Below are 24,455 nucleotides of genomic sequence, written 5' to 3' on the forward strand. Positions count from 1 at the left end.
GTGTGTTTTGCATTTTTAGACTTATGGGTGAAAACTGGTCAAGGGGGGGCTTCCACATCCCGTTCCCCCCCTCCCTTTCATCCCCCCGTTTCGGCTGTAGGTGCGGTTTCCCCAAACGGGGGGACCCCTCGGTTTTGGCTCCTTCTGTTTTCGGGAAAGGGCATTTGTCTGCCCCTGACCTTTCCGCAGTTGAAAAGTTTTTCTCGGTCCCCTGCGGGGGCCCCGCCCTAAACCTTTTCTGCCCCCTTCGCTTTTCCTTCCCTTTTGCCCCCCGTTCAGGCCCAAAGTTGACAAATGTAAAAAGTATTTTCCTTTGTTTCTCTTTTTTTCAGTGTTTAGGGTGACTTTGTAGCATTTGGGTGACCCCGGGGACCGAGGGTGTGTTAGTAAAATAGGGGGGGGGGGGAGAGGCCGGGGCTTTTTAGAGGAGAGGTTTTGCTGGCAGGAGGGGGGGGGGCTTTTGGGGGGGATTGGTCCCCTCCGGTCCCTTTATTCGGGGGGGGGCCCCGGAAGGGGTTTTTCCTTCGGCCTGGGGGGTGGAAAAGGGGGGTTATTGGGGGGGGTGGTTTGAGAGGTGATCGCCATTTTTTTAAGGGGGGGGGGGGGGGGGGGGGGGGGGGGGGGGTCGGATAGAGGGAAAATGGTTTGGACAAAGGGGTTTTTTCCCTCTTTGGGTTTTTAAAAGCATTTGTTCCCCCCTTAGTTAATAGTTTTTTTACTGTTTTTTCCCAGAGTGGTTCTTCCCCAATGACTCAAAAAATTCTTTTTTTTTCTCAATTTTAATTAAAACCTGGGTGGCTTTTTTTTACCCCCTTTAATAATTTTTTTTCTTCTTTTTAAAATTTTTTTTAGGTTTAAGTTTCCCCGGGGTCAAAGAGCCCTTTTTGGGAAAACCCCGGTTTGTGGGGCCCAAAAGCCAAACAATTAAGGTTTGGGGGACCCTATCGGTTTTCCCCTTCATAAAACCCAAAGGGCTGAAAGGAAAAGGGGATTTTTGGCCTTTTTTGCCCCATGTTAAAAAAGGGAAAAGAGCAGGTAATTGAAATACCCTTTTTTTTCGTATTAAAACGTCCCTTTTGGCCCAGTTTAGGGCTCTGGTAAACTTTTCGAAAAAAAAAAAAACCCGAAAACAGGCTGTAACTTAATTTTTGTCAATGACTGGGTTTCTGTGAAAAGAAATTTTAAACCCGAAAGAAAATCAAGATGGCAGCTACAATACTTTTTCTGTATGATTTCAAAATCTTATCCTTCACCCCGTTTTACCCCTTGTTTGATTTAGATGATGTCAAAAATTTGTGGGTTTTTCGGGGGCCAAAAAACCCGGATGTTTTTTAAACCCCGAATTAAAAAACCCCTTTTCTCTTTTTTTTGGTAAAAAACCCAAAATTTCCCAAAAAAAGAAAAAACTTTCACCAAATAATCCCAGTGAAAACCTTTGGGCAGTTTCTTGTTCAAAACCCGGTTTTCTCGGGATCCCAAATTTAAAAATTGGGGTTTTAAAAAGAAAATTTTAAAATTTCCCCCGCTGTTTTTAAATTTCTTCTTTCGTTGGGTTTCAGAGTGGGAAAACAGGAGCCCTCCGCGGTTCGACCCCCTTTTCTTTAAAAATTTTTTTGGCGAGGGTTTTGAGGAAAGGGGGTCCTCAGATCCCGGAGGTGCTGTCATCAGTTTACCAGCGGGTCCCGTTGGGTACCCCCGGAAATTGGCCGCCCAAACCGAAGTTTGGGTTTTGGAAGTTTCGGGAAAAAGGGGGGAGGAAGTTTTTAAAAAAGGACCTTTTTGAAACCCAAAAAAAAGAAGGAGAGGGGTGGATTTAAAAATTTTGAATTGGGGGTAAAAGAGTTTAAAATTTTTTTCTCGAGGGGAAACCCCAAACTAAAAAAAAGGGCGAGGGAAAAAGGCAGTTCACAATGAAACCGGGGGTAAAAAAAAAGTGACACCCAAATTTTGGTAAAACAATCGGGAATCCCCTTTTATATGCAGTGCACCAGAGGAAAACCCCAAAACCCTTTGTTGGAAAACCCCCTTTTTTTCCCCAAAAATAACAAAGTGGACCTAAAGGGGGCAGTTGGAGTCTTAATATTCTGATCTGCCCTGTGTTTTCCAAGTGGGTGAGGGTTTTTAAAATTTTATCTTAGCTAAAAAAGGAAAATCTTGTCTCTTGGATAGGCTTGGTTTCGACCCGGGGGGCCCGCTTATTTAAAACCCCCGTCTAGGCAAATGGTTTTTTAGGCTCCCCGTATCTATCCTTTGGGGGGGAGAAAGCAAAAATCCAACATACCAGTTTTCTCTACAAAGAGTCACCCCTGAGGGGCAAAATTTCAGGGAAAAAAATCCCCTGAGAGGCATTTAAGATATTATTTTGAATAATTATATGAAAATCATTGGTTAATGTAATTTTGCCATTACACATTAAAATTTCACTTGAGTTTTTTTTAGTTTTTTTTTTTTTTAAATCTAAAACAATGAGTTTCCCCCCCACCCCTGCCTATGTCCCATAGTGGATAGTAATGGCGATAGGTTGTAACCGAGCTCCGGGTATCCTGCTCAAACCTTTTGATAAATGAAAGCTCAGATGGAATCTGATCTGGAATCTTGCCCTTTATGTCCTCATAAGGGGCACAGTTCTAGATCGGTTACCTCCCCTTTCTGCTTTGCCTTCCCAGAGAATTTGGCCCACCCATGAGTGAGAGATATCATGGCTTTCAAACAAGCAAAGTGACAGTTGGTCAAAGCCACACCACCAGCATCCACCTTGCCCCCCCTCCTCAAAAGCTACAATATACAAATGAAAGCTCATTGTGGGACTGGCTCTAATTCTAAGTGCTGTAATTCTGCTCTAATTCTAAGAGGCTTAATTGGGAAAGAGACTTCAGTATGGTATTAAGGGGAACCAATAGGCTTATTAAAAGACTTCAGATACAGTATTAGGGGACCACTAAGGTCTATATAAAGAGACTTCAGATACAGTATTAGGGAGACCCACATAAGGTCTATATAAAAGAAACTTCAGATAGTAGTATTAGGGGACCACTAAGTCTATATAAAAGAGACTTCAGATACGGTATTAGGGACCACTAGGTCTATATAAAAGAGACTTTGGATGGTATTAGGGGACCACTAAGGTTTAAAAAAGAGACTTCAAATACAGTTTAGGAGCACACTAAGGTCTATAAAAAAGAGACTTCAGATACAGTATTAGGGGACCACTAAGGTCTATATAAAAGAGACTTCCAGATACAGTATTAGGGGACCACTAAGGGTCTATAAAAAAGAGACTTCAGATACAGTATTAGGGACCACTAAGGTCTTTATAAAAGAGACTTTGGATATGGTATTAGGGGACCACTAAGGTCTATATAAAAGCATCCAAATAGCACCATGTCATGGGATCTTTTTTATTTTTGTTTTGTTAATCAGCTTCTTTCTCTTGTTTCGTCCACCCAAAAAATCTTGAGTATTTCCCCAAAGGAAAAAACCTTTGAAAAATTTTTCATTTTTTTGAGCCTAGAGAAATTCTTCTTTTCCTAAACATTGGACCCCCCTGAGTAAAAACCAAAGCACCTACCTTTAAAAGCCCATAAGCCCCCCGTTTTCATTTTAAAATATGGTTGGGAAACAAATTACATGGTTAAAAAAATGTGACTATTTTTTGGTCGGCCTATAAATTTCCATGTTTCCAGCAGCCTACCCAAATTTTTACGCAAAACCTCAGAGTTAATCGCCTCCTTTCCGGTTTCGCACCCCCTTGACTGTTTGTCTGGCCGATGCAACCGGGGATAAAATAAACGGGGTGGAAAAAAAAAAATGAAATAATCCCCATCGTTTTTTATTTCATTGAGGTACGTCATGCCCCGGATTAGGGAGCGGACGAAGCGCGTGAAAAAAAAAAAAAAAAAAAAAAAAAAAAAAAAAAAAAAAAAAAAAAAAAAAACCCCGCGCAATGTAAAAAACGGGGAAAGTTGATTTTAAAAAAAAAATTTTGCATGGACAAACGTATTGGAAAAAACGGCGTGCGTGGGAGGAGGGGCCGGGGGAAACCGATATGATTTCCCCCACCTTGGGGGGGGATCCCCCCGTAAAGCGAGGCAAACACACCCCTTTTCTCTCCTCCCCGGCCGCATGCAACCCAGCGACGAAGCCGCGCCCCCGGGGGGTGTCCGCCCGCGACCACAGAGACTGGGTCAGGAGAAGAAGACCCCCGGTATTTTATTCGCCGGGGGCGTTTTTTTTCCCGGGACTTCAAAAAAATGTTTCTTGCTAAAAACTCCTTGTCAAACTAGGGATAACAAAATAATAAACCCAGGGAAACTGATCCGGGCGGCGGGGGCATTTTGACAAGCAAGGTAAAAATAGAGGACGGGGACCGGGGTTTTAAGTCATGCTTGGGGGGAAAGCTATTTTTCGGCCCGCGGGGGCTTCACCGGGTGACCGTTCCAAACCTACCCCCTAGGCACGTTTCCCAATTAAACCTTGACAAACTGTGTTTTCCCCAAAGTTTTCCGAACCACGCGCTCGTTGTCTAATTTTGCGAGATTTTTACCGTTTTTTTTTTTAGATTCATTTTTGGCGGAGACTGAAAGCCAACCGTTATTTCTCTTTTTCAATTTTCCCCCTAATATCATGTTTTTATAGTCCTCCCGTTTGGCCCCTTACCCTTTACTCTTTGGGGTTCTGTCCTTTAACAGCCATATTTTAGTTTCAGTTTATTGCTTGTTTTTTTTCGGCCATCTGTAAATCACAACATCAATGCCTGATAAAATGCTTCCCAAACCATTCCCCGACAATAAAAAAAACCAAAAAAAAAACAAAACGATATTAAAGAATATGGTACACACCAACCACAACACCCCACCCCCACAACCCCACACCACACCCCACAACCCCACCACACCAATACAAAACAAAAAGGGCCTAAAGGGATAGGCTTTAGCCTGACTTCATAACCCCTTATTGTTTGGGTAAGTACTTTAGGAAAAAACAGGCCCAACTGGAAAACATACACGTGAGATATTACCCCCGTGGAGTACTAAAATCAGATCAGTTTTTCCCTTTTAAAGTGTGCACGAAAGAAAAACTTTGTCTTTTTTTTTTCATGCCCAGGTGCCAGGACTTTTTTTGTCCTTTTCAGTGTAATCCTCGGGGCTTTTGTTAGCTGCATATTTTGGACTATCTTTGTTGACGTTGGTATCATTTTCAAATTTTCATACAAATACTTCCTCTAGAAAAACATTGATATAAATGCTTAAAAACTGTTAAAGTGAACCAGCTGCAAAAATGACTGTTTTTCTTTTGTAATTAACCCGAATCTGACTTGGAAACGTTAGATTAAACCGCTGCCTGGGGTTTCCCCTTTCAGCCCTATTTATCTAAAAGGGCTAGCTTTTTCCCGCGGGGGGGAATCCCTCCAGTGGTTTTTTTTTGCTTTTGAAAACCTTGTAAAAGGGGAGCTGAGGTGCTAAACCCCCGGGTCTTTTTTCTGCACCCTTTTTTTCTCACAAAAAAGAATAATGAATTTCGTTTTAACACACCTTGTAACATTTAAAAGCCCTTATTTAGTTTACCCAGTCCTCTCCCTACTGTATGTCTGTTGCCCTGAGTTCACTTGTTTAATGTCAAATGGCAACAAGTAGGCACAGTTTTCATTTCAAAACTAGGCATAGTTATCTAACAAGGCAGGTTGTATGTAAAAGACAATTGTCAAAAGTGTTGTTTTACACAGCATATTCAGAATTGAGTGGAACTGGTTAAATTAACTACTATTGAACTAATGTTCTGGTTTAGATGAATGACTGATGAAGCTGATGAAAGGTGAATCCACAGGGCAATGTGCAAATGAAGCTGGCGTATGAGTGAGGAAGAATCTGACTCGTGATTATTGTAGGGCTCTATATCTCCTCCCAATCAGCATTTTACTACAAGTGGTTTGGATGTGGAGACTCAACTTTTAGCCTAGGATGCCTCTATGTTTCTCTATTCTAATATTTATGAATAGATTAATTATGTTGTCGCTTTGACCTAGCGGGTTTTCAGTCTGCGGATTCACCCATACTGAAACTCCTCCTGCACCTCTCTCTCTCTCTCTCTCTCTCTCTCATCCTCTCTCTCTCTCTCCTCTCTCTCCTCTCTCTAGTCCTTCTCTTTTCTCTCTCTCTCCTCTCCCCCCCTTTTCCCCCTTCTCTTCTCCCCTCCCCTTTTCCCTCTTTCCCCCTTTCTCTCTCTCTGTGTCGTGTCCTTCTCCTTTTGCCAGATGACCCCCCTAAAGAGGAAAGGGGGGGGGGGGAAAGGGTAACAGCTCTGATTGGGGAGTAGGAGAAAAAAATTAAAAGCATATTCAATTGGTCCCATCAATAAAAATGCTTTTTTTTTAAGTAAACTTTTTTTTTTGCATAGATTTTTGTCATTATCATGAACTCATGTGAATCTGGAAATTTAACCACTTACATTTCATGGTTAAAAAGAACAGTTGATCTTTTTGTTGAAAATTTTAGGAATGCTGTATGAAAAATTCAAAAACCGTATAAACTTACCTTTTCTTGCGCCTTTTTTTCCTTATTTATTCACCCTTTTTTTAATTTATGGCAATGTTTCAGCATTAAGAATGAAGTAGAACGTTAATCTAAGGGGTTACAACTTTACAAAATAACGTGTGTGGTGTCTGGGCAGGAAGAGTTTATATACTGTATAACACTGAGTATTGCCTGTGTTGATGTGGGAGAGGTTGTGCTAGTTTAATTAGAAAAAAGGCACAAAGAAGGAGAGTAGAGGAGCAATATAAAGTTAATAAAAATATCAAAACAACCTTGATAAAAGCATTTGATCTGACAAAGATTCCATTACAAATACAGAAAGTTGAAAAGAGATTGAAGAGCATTTTGATCACTGTGTTTTCTAAAAATTGTGTTGATCTATATTTAACCTTCACTGTGCATTCCTTTGTTGATCTGTGATTCAATACACTGGATAGGTAAAAACTGTTTGCATTCTTGTCAGTGCTACATGTAGCTAATAGGTGTGAGCTGTGCTAAAGTCTGTTTGTGACCTTGTCAGCCAGAGCCCCAGCAGCAGTCTGTTGAATTAAGCTGATAAGGACCTGCAATAAGTGCTCTTGCCTTGGGGCATTATGTCCAGTGAGAAGTAGCTCAGGTGTAGCGTTGATGCTTTGACTTCATGAACTTCAAACACTTGCCACACCAGGATGTCCAAGCATATGGACACTCTGCTGAAAGGCAGAGATGACAAGGTAAGGCAGAGACGCGTCAAGGTTGGATGTATCCATGTATCATGGAGGCTGTAGATTGTGGAGCGAGTGTAGAGGCTACATTAATGCTAGCTGGCAATAGATACTTATGGCAGGCCTCGGGGATTAGTTCAGGGCTTTCCCTTCCTCTCACTTCTCCTCTCTGCTGATCAGAGGATTTACTGACGCTTCAACCAGATGCAGCACTAACTTGTTGAACAGTCGACAGTGTCCGCATGTCTGGACCGAGTTGCTCTCTTATTAAAGTTTGGATTTCATCTGACTTACCTTTTGACCATAGCATTAAGGAAATGCTGTGTTTGTCATTGTGTGACCTAGGTGTAGGTTTATGTAAGGCTTGATAGTGAAAAATTGTAACATGTGTTAGCAGAGCTTTTGTGTGTTTTTATAGTGAAAACAAATAGTTAAATAAGTTGTTCAATTTTCAGGTAATTAAAGAAGCTGACTAGTAATTAGAACTGTAATAAAGTCACCTTTTATCTCTAAGACATTGTGATTGATCACTGTTTTCTGAGGTTGTATAGAGCAAAGGGGCAATCAAGAAAACAATAGGCAGATGAACTGATTATTAAATAATCATTAGTTGCAGTCTTGTAAGTAATTGAAGGTTTGCTACTGTAGTTTGAACCCCATAGCACCAGTGCCCATTGCTTCCCTAGTAGCCTTGAGCAAGGACATGTAAGGGTATGTACACTGGAGTGCTCCCATGACACAGAAATTGACTATTATTTCCCAAAATGCTGCAATGCAATACACTAGCTGGTGTTCATGTCCACATTGTGACAGTTGAGTAGTTTAGTATTTGGACACTATCCACCTCATGTCAAGGATTTGGTGTCCTTCTCCTTTCCGTCCCTTTCCTTGCTCTCTTGCTGCTCTCTGACTGACAGCCATCCTGAATGTACTATGGTAGTCTCCCTGCAGCCTCCCTGCTCAGCGGCCATCTGTTGAGGCCTCCGTGCCAGGCTCTGTGTGCCAGAGCGCCGCTCCCATCCAACCCAGTCGTCTACCCCAGCTGTCGGCTCCTCCCCCAACAAACCCCTCATTGTCACACATGCCTCCATGCTAGCTCGCTGCACTTGCCCTGTGTAAACAAGGAACTAGCAGTTCATTTGCAACAGTGGCAGGCGGGGGAGAAGGTCACCTATGAACCAGTACACCCCTCTCTCACTCTGAACGCCACAGTAGCCCCTCTGTGCTTTGTTGTGCAACCATGTTTTGGTGGTTCTGTGTGTGGATTGGGGTGGGGCGGCAACTCAAAGGTTTTGTACAATCTTATACCATCATTTTATGGTATGTGCAACTTCTACTTTATATTATGGGCACACACTCATGTTGAAGGAGCCTTTTTATGCAGGAAGATACTTGGGGGCAAAAGAGGTCAAGAGTGAAAATGTTGCTCATTTCTAATGGTTGAACTGCATGTTTGATTAGTCTATTATGTAATACTGTGATGGTAAAGCTTCCTTGCTAGCATCACACAGATACTGTGGGCCAGATGTTTCAAAAACCACTTGACAAACAAGTAGATATGCATTTTTATGGCTGTACTTGTATTGCATTTTGTATTGTCTTAGTTTTGTCCTATTTTGGTGACTTAAGTCCCTACATAATAAAACAATGACAACTAAGTAAGCATGTTGGGAAACTTAAAAAGAAAATTTTGTGTATTTTTCTAAGCGGCCCTTGTTTTGTGAACTGTACCAAGCTGTTTTTTCTGCAGGTTTTGACTACCTGGTCTAGTTGATTGTGACACCTCAGTGGGACATGGGACTGTAGAGTGAGTTATTCTCTGGCCCAGTGTTGATTACTTTATTCAGCACACTTCTCTCAAACAAAACACAGAACTGATATGTGACTTAAGGCAGGGCACACCACACATTTTTAAGTCTGATTTAGCTGTGGGTGGGGTAACTGTAGTCCAGGGTAATTGTTCTGCGTAGTAACAGCTTTGATCATTATGTAATTGTCATGTGTGAGTCGGGTATCTCTCCGCAAGGGCAACATCATGGTTAAGCATGTTCGATTGTGTAAGAGATAGTTGTTCTACATTCCTCTGCTGTACAGTCAGCCTCAAATTTATGTTCATTGTAATTAATTTAAATTTACTTTAAAAGACAGGAAGGAGGAGAAAGACATATTATGTCTGCGTTGCCCACAACCAAAACTATTTATTTAAATTCTTACAATTACAAAGGTTATAATGGAAACACAGTTCAAATTTTGGAACTCCTGGCACATCATACAGCCCACAGTGTAGAATTTTTTTCATCTTTGGCTTGCGTCAAATTTGGACTACATTTTGTTCCTGCTTTCTCTTTGCAATTTAAAGCCCTCACCACAGCTGCTGTCAGCCATGCTCAGCTCCATGGTTATTTTCATATAAAGAAACTGAAGAAATGCCTTCTTATTTGTGAACATTTACCATGAAACTGTGGCAAAGCAGTCTTTGTTTTCACACTTTTGTACCAAAGCAAGAAATGATGTCTCGGCATTAAACGTGGTCAGTAGTAAGACAGCAACTTGGGAGCTAGATTCAATGTCTTGCTCAAAAGCACTTCAGCAAGATAACAGAAGGAGTAAATTTCTCCCAACTGAAGGATTGCTCCCCCGGTCTCTAACCTATAATTTTATTTTATTGGCACAAAAGGATAACAGTGACAAGAGCACTCTAGTGATACAGGACCACACCAGGCAGTTTTCATATTGCTTTTGGGCTGTGGTGCACTGTATCTAAGGTTGGTTGGAATAAGTGAATGTCCAGGGGGACACACATTCAACAGTGTGGAGATCCAGACTATGCGTTTTTCTCTATCTTACTTCCTGCTGCTTTTCAGTGACACTTGTTTTACCTGCTTGGCAGGTTGCAAAGCAGCCTCTGTGTGCCCTGTGGTTTTAGTGAGACTCCTCCTAAACTTATCAGCACAACCATTCAACTCATCAAGAAATCTAGCTCAAATACTGTCTGTTCTTGGTCAGTTAAAATCAGGCTAACCGTAAGGTGAGAGCTGAAGGTCTGCCTGTACAGGTCATTGTTTCTTCCTGTTTCTTCTTTGTTGTGTTTTCCTTCCTGCCATTGCAGTGCCGTCTGATGTCATTTGTTTGACTCCCGGCCTTTGTTTAACTCATGACTTATGTATTTGTTGTTATGTCTAATGTAAGCCTGACAACTGATTGTGGTGTGGGTGGAGAAGCAAGCGTTACCAGATATTACATTAAATCCTCTACTCTCCTCTCCTTTTTAGCTGAACAGCATCAGCAAGGCCATCACCTCTGCTGAGACGCCTGTGAAGGAGAAACATGCACGACGTATCCTTTAAAAAACAAAACAAATCACCATTTCCAAACTAACAAGAGTAGAGTTTTTCTCTTCGGTTTTGATCAGTAGTGTGTTACGGCCTTTACATCACAACTTGTAAGGTAATTGGTAAGTAAGGCATACATACCCTTTTTGTGTGTCTCTTTTTGGACAGACACTCATTGTTTATCTTCATAAGGTAATTGTGTCATACAGTTAAGTCATCATGAAACAATTTGGAAGAATGTTTATTCTGTAATTTGATGTATTTCCTATTTGAACATAATATTAGGGGGGGATCTAACAAGAACAACTGAATCTGTAATGGTACACAAATGGGTTACCTTTTAAGAATAAGGTATCCCAGGAGGATAAAGTAATGAGATATAGATAGAAACAAATACAAAATAGTACCTAATCATTTTTCCTAAATAGGTGCAGGCTATATCAGGGAAATCTAACGATCAACAACATGTCTGTTTTCAGTTCATTGTGATGATGCGGGAAATGGTATATGTTGTATGTGGAATAGACAGCAGTCCTGTGATAGTTTGTGCTTCCTTAACAACACGACAACAGGAATCATCCTGGGGACTCACACCGAGAAGGGAGCCTTCACCTTTTGGTCCTATGCTCTGGGCTTCCCTCTGGCCAGCAGCTCCATCCTCAGCTGGAAGTTCTGCCATGTACTGCACAAAATCCTGCGGGATGGACACCGCAATGTACGGCACCCATTACCCTTCTTTACAGTTACATTTTTATCTGTACACCAAGGGATTGTTGGAAAAACAAAAATGTTGAGTAGAGTTGGTTATTAAGCTGTCGCCTTCACAGGTTCTACAAGACTGCATGAGGCATCACAGTTCTCTAGTTGAAATTGGGAAAATGTGGGTGAGTCTTTGCATATTTGTTACATCTTTTAAAAAAGTGTGCGTGCGTGTGTGTAGCTTTTTATTATGTGTGCTTAATGCTGTACCTGTGGTTTCCAGAGCAACCTCCATGACAAATACGGACAGCTGGTGGCTCTGTATACCAAGCTGCTCTGCACAAAAATGGAGTTTCATATGAAGGTAAAGAGCATCCTCTGTCGTATGTCACACCACACAGTTTGTAAGAATTCACACTGTGGAATAGACATCTAAACCTCCAAAAACTTACATCTACAGCATTCAGAAATCCTACCGAACTTGGAGGCCACAGATGAAGTCTTGGAGCGCACTGCAGGAACGGACGTTAATAATGTGTGAGTTTACAAATACTGCATAAACAACTGTTTGGCCTTAAATCCTCAATCATCAGTCATATGCACAGCTGCTGCCACACAATTCCACAGGGTCACATCATCATTGTTTCTGAATGGGGGCTTCTTTTCTGTCTGTCTAATGGAGGTATCAACTTCTCTCCTGCAGGTTCCAGCTCACAGTTGAGGTGTTTGATTACTTGGACGCAGAGCTGAGGCTGGCTGAGACAGGTGAAAAAAAAACAAATCCACCTTTCCCCCATCGTACTCTTCTAAGGAAGAGAAACCTGAGCTACAGCAGAGGGCTGCAGCCTGCTGACATTATCTATTCATGTACAAACGCGAGCCCTTTGAAGAGGGTTATTGTGAACAACTCTCTTCCTGCCTGTGTTCACATCAAGACTGTAGTCCTTTTTTTTTTTTTTTTTCAGAAAGTGATTTCACTCATGGTTTGGTTTTGACTCCTGTTTGGCCTAACTTGTGTTCTGATAAGGAAACGCCTTCAATTAGAGCACATTAAGTCGATTTCCTCTGGACCAACTGCAATGGTATGCTCCTCCCATGCCTGCAGGGTGGAGGCCCAGAATCACATCTCAACTATAAACAAATTTTGCAGCTCTAATGTGAATGAAGTGTACTCTGTAGCTGACCTCACACATGCATTCTCAGTCTCAGCACTATGTTTGGGATTCATTGGCACAACATTTCCTTACTAATGTTTGCATGTTGTTGAAAGTATGCTACCTCAGCAGTCAGCTAGTTCTCTTGTAACAAGAGAACCGAATGTGAAAACTCACTCTGCAACACTAAGGGTCTCAATGGAGGAATCTGCAATTTCTTCTACCAACGGTATCTGCAAAGAGTACAAGTACAACCTATGTTTGCACCACAAGAGGCTTTTATCAATAATCTAATGTGGACTGGACAGAGGCATTGAGTACACAACAAAATGTTTGGAAAGTGACAGTCAACAGAGATCCTTAACATGCACCGTGTGCTCCTATCTTTGATCTCTCTCCCAGTGATCCGACAGCTCAACACATCCATCGCCATTTCCACTCTCACATCAGGCCAGTGTAGGCTGGCCCCACTCATCCAAGTCATCCAGGACTGTAGTCACCTCTACCACTTCACCGTCAAGCTGCTGTTCAAGCTGCATGCCTGTAAGAACATTTATTACTCCCTCTTAGCCTAAGAATTCTGGGCTCAATGTGTTAAAATGATAGCTATAATTTTAAGCTATGGCCTTGAGATTAGTTATGTGTCTCAAAGCATTAAAAACTGTCCCTTGTTGTGGATTTCAGGTCTCCCCGCTGACACTTTACAAGGTCACCGTGATCGTTTTCATGACCAGTTCCACAGGTAGGTCATCTGTGACCGCAGCCATACGAGTGTATAAGACATCAAATGGGAAAGAGTAGTGTGCAACATAATCTTGCCTCACCCAGCAGTGCCCATGCAAATGTGCCCATCACATCTTCCCGTCCCCCGCCCTGTGTCAGTTGGTGGCGCGGTCACAGACACATTTATATCTTTGCTGCTGTGTCCAGGGTTGGGAGACATGGTGCCATGATATTCACACATCTAATATTTATTACAAAGTTTAATTGTTTTAACTAATGGTGTATGTGTATTTTAGTACAATGACAAACTTTTGCCATACTTGCCATCTGTTCAGAAGCCATCTATATTTATACATCTATTTTTTTTACATCTATATTTTTTTTTGTCCCACAGTCTTAAGACCTTCTTCAATAAAGCCAGAGACATGCTGTACTTCAAGAGACTGATCCAGATTCCCAAGCTGCCTGATGTAAGAGCTCAGAGGGATGGGGAGAGGTTGGGATGACTTCACGATAAACCTAATGCTGCTAATGTTGGCAACAAACTGGGGAAATTGGCTTAATGTTTACATAGACAACTATGCTCTGTTTACACCTGGAAATAAAGATTTTCTCATAGTCAACCATAAATAAAACAATAACGCACTGTTACAAATTTAACCAATACCCACTTTTTTCTGTCTCTTTGTCAGTCCCCACCAAACTTCCTGCATGCAGCCTCACTGGCCAAGCACGTAAAGCCAGTGGTGGTCATCCCTGATGAGTATGAACCAGAGCCCCCGGAAGACGATGATGACGATCCAGAGCCGCTCATCGATATCAGCGTAGGCAACCCCATACAGGCACAGCCACCGGTATGGCAGATAAGTCACAGATGCATGCAGGTATACAATCACTCACACAAGTACTCATACAATTCTATCCTTATGTACATTTTTTTTACTTTTTCTCAGCAACTGGACATATTTGATCGGACGTTTGGACCTCCAAATGGAGGCCTTGATGACAGGTGAGCCAGGGTGTTTTTCCCTGTAACTTGTGAGTGTCAACCATACTATTTGGTTTCACTATGCAGTCTGTGTCAGCGCACTATGACATTGGGTTTTATGTCCGACAGAGATCTTCAGATTGAGAAACTCCAGCGGGACCTGGAGATGTTGAGAGCAGAACTGGAGAGAGTCAAAGAGGAGGTAAGGACATTTGAGACCGAATCAACTATCGCTCAGGTTTCACTTTTTTTTTGTGTATAGAAGAGCTGTGACAGCAGAGGACATTATTATCTACATGCAAAGGAATCTGGTCATGTGCTGGGTGAATGCAAATGTTGCTCCTGACATGTGGAATGTGGCAAGTAGCCTCTGAAGGAGACAAGGATTTCAAGTTTGGATTTTTGACGTCAAAGATATAGTTCTAGCTTGTTTTTTTGTTGTTGCTTTTTTGCGTTACATCTTTCCTCTCTCTGCTGTGTGCACCACATTTTCTGTTGCTACAAAAGCAGATTTAAGTAAAAAGATCATGTAATAAGATTTGGCCGTTATCAAGAGATGACCTGGTGGTGTTTGAAAAAAAAAAAAAAAATTAATCTTGTGAGTGTGAATTTCAAGATTGTCATGTCGAATGTTGAACAAACGGAATATGTTCTGACACAAGTGGATTATTCCTGAAGTGTCTATATCTCTTTTCTTCTCTTGAAGGCTCAGCGTTACATCACACAGCTGAAGTCCCAAATCAATAGTTTAGAGGCAGAACTAGAAGAACAGCGTGCACAGAAACAACATGCCCTTGTGGAAAATGAACAACTGCGCATGGAGCTGGAAGCTACGCGTCGCCGAAACGCAGAACATGAGAGCTCACAGGCCTTCTTCATTGAAGCAGAAAGTAAAACATACAGTCATTATTCTCTCATATTCATGGAGAAAATGTGGTCAAGTACATAGGATAACGCTGTCATCTCTTCGCTGTGCAGAAAGAGCGCAGGCCACTGAGCAGCGGTACAATAAGATGAAGGAGAAGCACACAGAGCTGGTGGCCAGCCATGCTGAACTACTTCGGAAGGTACAGACAGACTGTAGACCAGTCCAGAGTAGCTTGTTTTAAATCAGATGTCAGCACCTGGCTGTGTGTGGTAACAATAAATGTATTATTGTGCTGACAGAGTGCAGACACTGTAAAGATGCTATCAGCAACCCAGCAGACCCAGGAAGAAGTGGAGAGGACCAAACAGCAACTGTCGTTTGAGGTTGATCGAATAAAACAGGAAGCCGACATGAAGGTTAGTGGTTTGACATGTTCCTATTTAAAGAAAACATGGAGGTTTCCAGGTAGCCGTGGATTGTATATGTATGTGAATAATGCTGTTTTGTTGTCACTGTAGCTGGAAGAGCAGAAGTTTGAAATTGAGAAGCTGAAGAGGCAGCTGGAGGAGAAGATGGCAGAAATGATGCGTATCAAGGGGACTCTGCAGAGCAGCGAGAAGGTGAGGGTTCATCTGTAACAGTAAATTCCAGCAACAACCTTGATGATGTTTAGCTAATTCACCATCCTTTAGTATTTAGAGTTCTATGTTTAGAGGCTTGAGGCATGTCACTCATTTCCGGATGGACTTTCCTTCCGACACTCACGGCCATCTGCCTCTTCTGGCTTCTGTCTTTGCCAGACGACGGAGCAAATGAACAGCTCAGTGACTGCTCTGCATGCCGAGAAGGAGCGTCTGATGCGATCTGTAAGTGAGAAGGAGGCGGAGCTGTCGTCTCTGCGGCAGGCTGCGCAGGTGCAGCAGTCGTCACTTCAGCAGGAGCGAGAGAGGAACAGCAGGGAGCTGGGAGAGCTGCAGGGAAAACTGCAGGAGAAGGTGAGTCAGGAGTGTTGGGCCGAGCTCGGCAGTGTGAACGGCAGACAAGTCCCCACTCAATTTATCAAGTTGTATTCAACAGTATTTTAGGTCTGTCTGCTTTAGAAAAAGCATGCAGGCTCATAAGTAAAGCTACTAATAACATTAGAATCAAGCCCAAATATTGTACTGTACAGTGTACACCTCTTCAATCTTTGACTCGCAATGAATTTTTAAGGCATTTTAGAAAACATGCTGTGACAAACCATGGCGTCCAAACTGGTTGATGACACGTTCTACTGAATAAGGAAAAGGCTTGAAGCACAATCTTTTGCTTATTTTGTACAAAGATGGCCACCAGGGAAGGCTATACCATGGCGACAGTATAACTGAAAGACGGGGTCTGCATACTGCAGGGAAAGTGTGCTGTAGTATAATCTAGAGAAAGCATCTTTGTGTATCCATCAGGCTAATCAAAAACACGGGAAATACACATAATAGCTTTATTGGCACTATTAAAATATACATTGCAAAAGCAGCTTGCATAAATGGTTTTTGGACCAAGGCTTTTATCCATGTTAATGTAGTAAATATGAAGCAAGAGCTTCTAAGCTATACTTAAAAAAATAATGTATGTTCCACAATAAAAAAAATTATGCATCCATGTACACCCATACAAAATATGGGTGTACATGGATGCATGTACATGGAGAAATGTGCAAATATTTATTTAAACTTCCCGCTTTCTCCTGTACTAAATAAGGACAGTACAGACACAGGATTCATTTGGTCAAATCAGTCCTTTGGTCAAATCTTGTTGTTGATAAAACTGTACTATTGGATGTAGTGGCCACTCAAGATTGGCTGTCATGAGATGTTCTGATACAAAAGTCAAACATCTGTTTGTCAGTATAATTATGTTGTCATCAACAAGTATTAAACCCTATATGTATCCATGTCCTTTTGAATTGGTTTTTGTGTGTGCATGAATGTAGTCAAGTCAGGAGGAGCAGCTGAAGCAGAAGCTTCTGGAGGAGCAGTTTGCTCTGCTGCAGGGCACTGTCACAGAGGCGGAGAACATCATCCAAGATGCTGTTGCTAAGCTGGATGATCCCCTTCATATACGCTGCACCAGCTCTCCGGGTCAGTCCCCTGCTTTATTTTACCAGACATAAACTGAACAGATTAACAACAAAGAAAAAGATGCTTGTGAGAATTAAATGAGTAAAAAAGCAAAGGCCTTGGCTGGTTGACCACATACATTATATAGTCTATTCTGAAGAGTTCAACAAAGCTTATGTTTTTATTTTTTCAATCCTCTTGTTTGTCCAAACAGATTACCTCATAAGTCGGGCGGAGGCCACATTGGGCTCCGTAGACAAAGTGAAAAAGGGCCATGCAGATTATCTGTATAATATGAGGGGTGAGTTTGCTCTGCTTCTTATTCAACATGATCCTGCTGACCTTATGACCGTTTGTTGCGGGTCTGTTAATGTAGCATACTGCTTTCTTTATGTATGCTCTTGTAACCAGATGCTGGAGGGCTGCTGAGGGCTCTGACCCAGTTCTCCCACTTGGCTGCGGATACAATCATCAACGGCAGCGCCACTGCACACATGGCACCTACTGACCATGCAGACCGTAAGGAAAATCTAGACTAGCTCAGGGCTTTACACAAGTCGTACTTGTAGATTTTAGTACTTATGACCCAGGACAGTCTTACACATGTAAAAAAAACTTTTACACCCCTCAGGACTGACAGAGAACTGCAGAGGCTGTGCCACTCAGAGTCTGCAGTTCTTCAAGGACCTGAAGTCCAAGACCTCCCTCCAGAGGGCGGACCCGGCTTCCATTCGCTTAATTGTTCAAAAGATCCTGCACCTGGGCGAGGTGAGAGACATTAACACCAAATATATGTAATTGTTTTTTTAATTGAATGTGCCAGAGCCTTTACCAACATTAAGATAACAAGCCCCAGGTTCTCTACATGAGATATGAATAAAAGTTATGTATAGATAGAAATGTGATTGTGAATAATACAACATCTGTCACCCTGCTGTGTAACCCCTGCTCTGTCTGAACAGTGTGCAGTAACCTAACGTACCAAGAGATCACTGCTGCATCATGCTGCTTATTTAGCATTTTCTGTAAGCATTCCTACCCCTGCTTGTTTCTGGGACAGTGAGGTAAACGTGTCAGTACTCCAACACCCACAGGTCTCATTAATTTAAAGTGGAAATGAGCTCTCAATATAACCCTTTTTATTTTTTGCTTCCATGGAGGCCTAACATGAATTTGACTTTGACTTGGTGTCAGTGGGTGTTGGATTACTGATACATGAATAATTTTAGCTTCCCTCTACAAAAAGAAGAAATCCATAGGAAGCACATCCAACAGCCTTCATGCAGTGTTAGGATTTGGAAATCTAATTTGTGATATTTTTGCAAAGATATTGATATTTTATGATTTGTTAGACTATCCAATTTTATTTCCTCCCAAAAGGCTTGTTAACATTTGTGTTCAGTTTTCACCTGTCATGTTTTTAAGTCCTTACCAATATTGTTCGCTTGTATTTTTTATCATTAATAATCATTTTCCTTTTGTTACATCCAGGAGCTGCGGCCAAAAGGCATGGACATTCGTCAGGATGAGCTAGGAGATCTGGTCGAAAAGGAAATGGCTGCAACTTCCGCAGCTATTGAGGAGGCAGTCCGCAGGATAGATGTATGTAATGTTAAATCTTTAAACTTTAAAATGTACCAAAATTATCTGTAATTATTTTATCTGTAATGTTGTGCAGTGAATCTATTGTAACTGATAAATGTCATGCATGGTTCTATATTCAGGAAATGATGAATCAGGCACGAAAGGACACATCAGGAATTAAACTGGAAGTCAATGAAAGGTTTGTTAACTTTTGGGACTTCAAATGCACACTTGTAACAAAAAGCATCATCATTGAGGTTAAATTAAAATCCAACTTGAGAGGGGGGACAGACCGAGATTTTGAAATCTCTCATCACACTAATAATTGTATGCAGAGCCCTGCATCCTCTGTTACCTTTTTTCTTTCCTGTCATTCTTTAGTAAATGTTAACTGAAGAAAACCCTGTAAATCACTGTGTACAATTAGCTCTAACTCATCTATTTCACTCTTTTACAGAATCCTCAACAGCTGCACAGACCTGATGAAGGTACTGTTGTTTGTCTTTTAACTTATATACTGTATGATGTGTTCCTCCATATTCTACCCTGCATATACCCTACCTTTTAATTAAAGTCCTAATGAACATGTGTGTTTTATATTTCTTGGTTCTCTTCTGTTACTATCTACTCTTCCGTAGGCCATCCGCATGCTCATCATAGCATCCACAGACTTGCAGAAGGAGATTGTCGAGAGTGGGAAGGTGATTCATGCTGTTCTAATTTTGAATTCAAAACTGGCAGCTCGGATTTGTTTGAGTTCAACAGCTTTTGTTTCTGAAATCAAACCGGGAGCTGCTCTGCTCCATTCAGAAAAACAATAACAATACTAACAGTACTGTTGTTTTGCTTGTTCAGGGCGCTGCAACCATTAAGGAGTTCTACGTCAGAAACTCTCGCTGGACTGAGGGACTGATCTCTGCTGCCAAGGCTGTGGGATGGGGAGCCACCGAGATGGTGTAAGTATAACAGGACATTACATCTTATCCTTATGTCATTCAATGTATTTCATGTAGCATTTTTAAACACCACTGTTAAATTAATTATGGTAATTAGTGTTAACAAATGGTCTACACAGGATGTGGCTGCTTGGCTAATAACAAAGCTGCAGTTGAGTAGTCTTTTTTTTTTTTTTGCTTAGGAAGGTCCTTAACTGAAATGACCCGTAAGTACCTAAGTGGCAGAAATGATAAGAGCTGGTATACTGGTCCATCATTTACTAAAGTAAACGAGATAATGTCGTCCCATCATTCCTTGCGGCAGCAACATTTAAAGCGACGCACCATTTGGCTGTTCACGGAACCAAATCATATGCCAATCTTGCCTAAATTTAACAATTATTTTCACACAATCCTACTAATTAGGATTCATGTCAATAAATATGAGTGGACAGGAGGGTGAGCATGAGCAACCATCTTCAACGTGACAACTATTTTGTTTCAATTCTTGACTGCTTGCCGATATTTATTTTTTTATTTCCATTCCAACCTTGGTAATGAAGTAATATTTTTCACCAGGTTTATTGTGACTGCATGAAACCTCACTGTATGAACGCACAGGGCAAAGTACCTATAATGCGCTATCACTAGTTCATCTTAGGCCCGTTGTAGTTTCACAAGGCCTGATAACATCCGCTGTTGCATAGCCGAGTGTAAGTGCAGTCGGATTCTCTTTACACCACGTGGTCTTTTGCTAAGTCCTTAGGAATTTTCCTTCACATATTTTCTTGACCTCATGGTGTTTTCCATTGAGCTCAAGAAAAAGTGTGGGTGTAATTCTTTTATAAATATCCAACAGCAGCCAATGCTTGTAACAATATAGAGAAACTTCAGATTTAATTTGGTCTTTAGTCTTTGTCACTGCAAAGTACATGTGCCATTCTAACAAAAAGATTATTGCAGCTGTCAGAGCTAGTTATTTCCAAGGACACTGCTAGAAATGTTGGGTTGCAGCTCAGGCACAATAAACATCTTCTCCTGTTTCCTCACAGGGAGTCTGCTGATAAGGTGGTACTGCACACAGGCAAATATGAAGAGTTGATTGTCTGCTCCCACGAGATTGCTGCTAGCACAGCACAGCTGGTGGCTGCCTCGAAGGTAATGGTTTAATGTCAAGAGAAATACAATAGTAAATACATTTTGAGATACTTGTATTATTGTAGAAATATACTACGTTGTATTATGCTAATGAGTCTGTTGGTTGAGTGTTTAAACTGGGTCATCTGGTGTCACTCAAGAGCTGTCCTTTGCCCTCAGGTTAAGGCAGACCGCAACAGTAAGAAGCTGTCAGTTCTCCAGCAGGCTTCTCGCCACGTGAATGAAATGGCAGCGAATGTGGTTGGCTCAACGAGGACGGGCCAGGAGCACCTGGAGGAAAAAGGTGGATACCATGTGATCTGTGTACTACATTGTTGTGGACTCTGGTGAGCATCTGTCTAATAACTCTTAAACACGCTGTATGTGCAGAAACCATGGACTTCTCTGGGATGTCCCTCATCAAGTTGAGAAAAGAGGAAATGGAGTCACAGGCAAGTCACGTGACTGAAGATTTAATTGCATAAGGACGCAAGTGTATGCGTACTTATTTTGATATTTTATGTTAGCTACTGAAAAATTCAGTCCTCATATTTCATAATAATTAAATTTCATTAATTGTAAATATGTGTTAGAAACATTTATAGATATTGATAGTATGATGCATACTTCTTCTCGGATTGTTATTCAAACTGCGTAAGAATGCCATATTATACTGATCCCTCTAAACGAGAAAACCATGGAGCCATTGTCTGAATGGCATCCGAATGAGACGTTGTTATGATTTTGTATTAACGTCCACTTTGTGTAAAAAAAAAAAAAAAAAGATAGTAGAGAGTAGAGAGCTTCCAGTTAGGCCTTTTCTGCACTATTCTTCAGTGTGTCTCCTTGTGTTCACAAGTAAAAATGAACTATGATATAACTTCAGTGGTTCCTGTCTATTCTTGATGATGAAATTATTCTAACAGTGTGCAAATCTCCAGGCATCATCTAAACCGGCCATATCATATTTCTGTGATCTATTTGTAAATATTGAGTTTAGAAAGATACATTTTTGCAGTGTGTGCTGAGCGAGGATGACTTTCATTATTAGTCAAATTTTGGCAAACTTATCTAAAACTGGAAGCTACTAATTGAAATAAATATCTTCAGCCATAAATGAATTTAAAAAAACAACAACACACAGTTTAACACTAACAGATTAAATGTAAGCACAGGCTCTACTACTTTTGTAATAACTTGGTTTATTTTCTTGTTTCAAAAAAAGGAGCTTGACATGCAACTAGTTAGACATGGTGGAAGAAATAGTTTTGACCAGAAATAGTTTTGACCATAGATAACCACCTCTTTATTTCCCGCCCCTCAGGTGAAGCTGCTGGAATTAGAAAGTCAGTTGGAGAACGAGCGTCTGCGATTGGGCGAGCTGAGGAAGAAGCACTACGACTTGGCGGGAGTTCCTTTAGAGCAGGTTTCTGAGGGGAACGGTGAAACCTCCATGCTGGCCAATCCTGTTACCATGTCACCAAAACCCAGCAAGCCTGCTCTTTTGAAGAAACCTGCGTTGGCCCAGAAACCCAACGTATACTTAAAAACCACGGTAATGGCTGTAAAGAAAAGGCTGTGTGTTGTATTGGAGAAAATAAGATATGACTTGTCGGTAACTCTTATCTGTTTTTCTTCTGTGTGTTGCAGTTTAAGTAAAGCCTGAGCAGAAGAGGAAAATTCTCCACTAATGGATGGTTGGATTGACCAGAGAAAGATCCTCTTGTTGTTAACATATGGTTCCTTTTAAGTTGCATGCTGACAATCCTCTGCCTCATCCTGCATCTCATTGTTTTCCTTTTTGTCTTTTTCTTTTTGCCAAAATTGATCAGAAGCCAGATTTTTGACCCTCAATGCCTATAAGAGATATGCTGTCTTTGCCCTAAGTTTTTTTTTTTTTAAGCTATAGATGCATGCAATCCTGGTAGAACCCTTTTTTTATTTTAGTATTTGGCATCAAGAACAAAAAAGGTTCATATGTTTTTAGACTGTGTGAAAGTATTTTTTTCTGCATCCCAATTTTTTTTTTTAGATTAAGTACTGCTGCTTTTAGAATACAAACCCTGATCACCGCAAATCGACAGCATATCTTGTATTGTATGTTAATAGTTGGTTTTCATTATGCTTTGGACAACCTTTTTGCACACTATTTTGGACATTCCTTACAGAGAACATCACATTTTTGTTAATGTGCACTACTATATGTTATTTATGTTGTGGTGGGTGGTAAAGGACACTGGGGAATCACATTTTGTGCATCCATGTTGCTGCAAACGTTTTGCATAAATCGAACAAGGCTTTGCCTTTTATGATGGCCAGTGTTCCTCTTATGTGGAAAACAGCTTTCTGTCTCAACAGTAAAAGATTGTTTCAGAGGCCTTGGAATGTACTGTACTAATGCATTGGATCATACCTGTAAATACATACAGTCTGTTTAGGAGTGTGTCACTCACACCAAGTATATTTCATATCTACACTCATCTCTTGAATGTCCCTTTATTAGGTGAGAACTTGGATGTTATGGTAGAGCATATAGACTTGATGCTTGCGCAAAAATATCAAATGTAGGCGTCTTTAATTGTCAAATGAATCTTTTTGACTGAAGGAAGATTTAGGGGTAAGTTAATGTACAATAGGAAGGTCAAGGTTCAAGTTCTCTTTGCCTATGGGAGCTTTTCATACAGGGTCTTAAAATGCATCTTTTTATGTTCTGTCCTTTCTTCTGTACGAAATGTCTTTATACACTCAGATCTATTAATATATTTTAGTTAAGATAATAGTAGTTTCTCCTTGTAAGAAGTGTAAATGTCAAACAAATGAACAATAAATGTTTGAATATCCCATTATGTTACTTCATCTTTTTTTTAATCCTATTTGTGCTAGATATAATTTGTTCAAAGACTTGATCAATAATGACAACCACACAAACCACACATAAAGTCCATTTAGGAAGAAATTAAAATTATTTATTTCAAATCTTTTTTTTTTATTGAGCAGGCTATATATATATATATATATATATATATGCTGTAAGGGTTTATGCCTTATGAGGTGTCGTATTGTCAGGTGTTAATGGACGACAACGAGGTGTCAACTAGTAATCAGGTATTAACCCTTAATCAAACAAAACTAATTTGTCAGGCTGTTATGATTAACCATAGTTGATCATAGTTGTATTTGCAGGCTATAACAAAAACTATACAAATAGGAGCTATAGATTGGTAGCTAAAATTAAGTAGTATAATCTATCGTATATATTTTCATATTCCTAACAAGAAATTCAAATTATGTTAATACAGTGGTAATATTTAAGAAATACTTTTTCTCTAATGTAGTTTTATTTATTGCTTATCATAGGCTGCCTGTACCTCAATGGCCAAGTAGTGCCGGTCTATTTTAAAAGCTTAATGATGTGCATAGAGGGTAATGCAACATTAACATCATGACATGCGCAGGACTTTGAGTCAACGTAGAGGGAGGGCTGCTGCCTTCAGGAGCAGTTGAAAATCTCCAAACCCGACACCCAACTCCTGCTGATATGACATTCACGGAACATGATTATATGGTTAATCTAGCACAAGTGGCTCTTTACCGTTTAGCCTGTCTGATTAAAAGCTAGGCAACAGTTCCCCAAATTAACCTTTAATATTGGCACATTGACTTGAACCATATGACTTGAACATTGATGGTATGTTTTACCGTTGA

At 40.8% G+C, this 24,455-nt stretch overlaps 1 protein-coding gene across 1 annotated transcript; it reads left to right on the forward strand.

Annotated features, from left to right (window-relative positions):
* Positions 1 to 7,113: 7,113 nt before the first annotated feature.
* hip1rb (huntingtin interacting protein 1 related b) lies at positions 7,114 to 23,591 on the forward strand. Its single transcript, XM_032516158.1, has 32 exons — positions 7,114 to 7,243; positions 10,507 to 10,570; positions 11,139 to 11,281; positions 11,394 to 11,450; positions 11,549 to 11,629; positions 11,726 to 11,802; positions 11,969 to 12,030; positions 12,822 to 12,962; positions 13,104 to 13,161; positions 13,537 to 13,612; positions 13,835 to 13,996; positions 14,096 to 14,151; positions 14,260 to 14,332; positions 14,837 to 15,020; positions 15,109 to 15,197; positions 15,298 to 15,414; positions 15,517 to 15,618; positions 15,799 to 15,993; positions 16,968 to 17,115; positions 17,309 to 17,395; positions 17,506 to 17,613; positions 17,726 to 17,862; positions 18,586 to 18,696; positions 18,819 to 18,877; positions 19,136 to 19,166; positions 19,317 to 19,379; positions 19,534 to 19,634; positions 20,666 to 20,771; positions 20,931 to 21,054; positions 21,141 to 21,202; positions 22,075 to 22,305; positions 22,401 to 23,591. The coding sequence occupies exons 1-32, from the start codon at positions 7,199 to 7,201 to the stop codon at positions 22,407 to 22,409; spliced, it is 3,159 nt and encodes a 1,052-aa protein (XP_032372049.1). The 5' UTR covers positions 7,114 to 7,198; the 3' UTR covers positions 22,410 to 23,591.
* Positions 23,592 to 24,455: the final 864 nt, after the last annotated feature.

The sequence above is a fragment of the Etheostoma spectabile genome, chromosome 5 (assembly GCF_008692095.1).
Source record: "Etheostoma spectabile isolate EspeVRDwgs_2016 chromosome 5, UIUC_Espe_1.0, whole genome shotgun sequence".
NCBI classification, from domain to species: Eukaryota; Metazoa; Chordata; class Actinopteri; order Perciformes; family Percidae; genus Etheostoma; species Etheostoma spectabile.

Excerpts from the sequence above, each read along its gene's own strand:
- hip1rb (XM_032516158.1), top strand. The coding sequence starts at position 7,199 with ATGTCCAAGCATATGGACACTCTGCTGAAAGGCAGAGATGACAAG. Across the intron at positions 13,162-13,536 it reads TTTCATGACCAGTTCCACAG|TCTTAAGACCTTCTTCAATA; the intron begins GTAGGTCATCTG and ends TTTGTCCCACAG. Across the intron at positions 19,380-19,533 it reads AGATTGTCGAGAGTGGGAAG|GGCGCTGCAACCATTAAGGA; the intron begins GTGATTCATGCT and ends TTGCTTGTTCAG.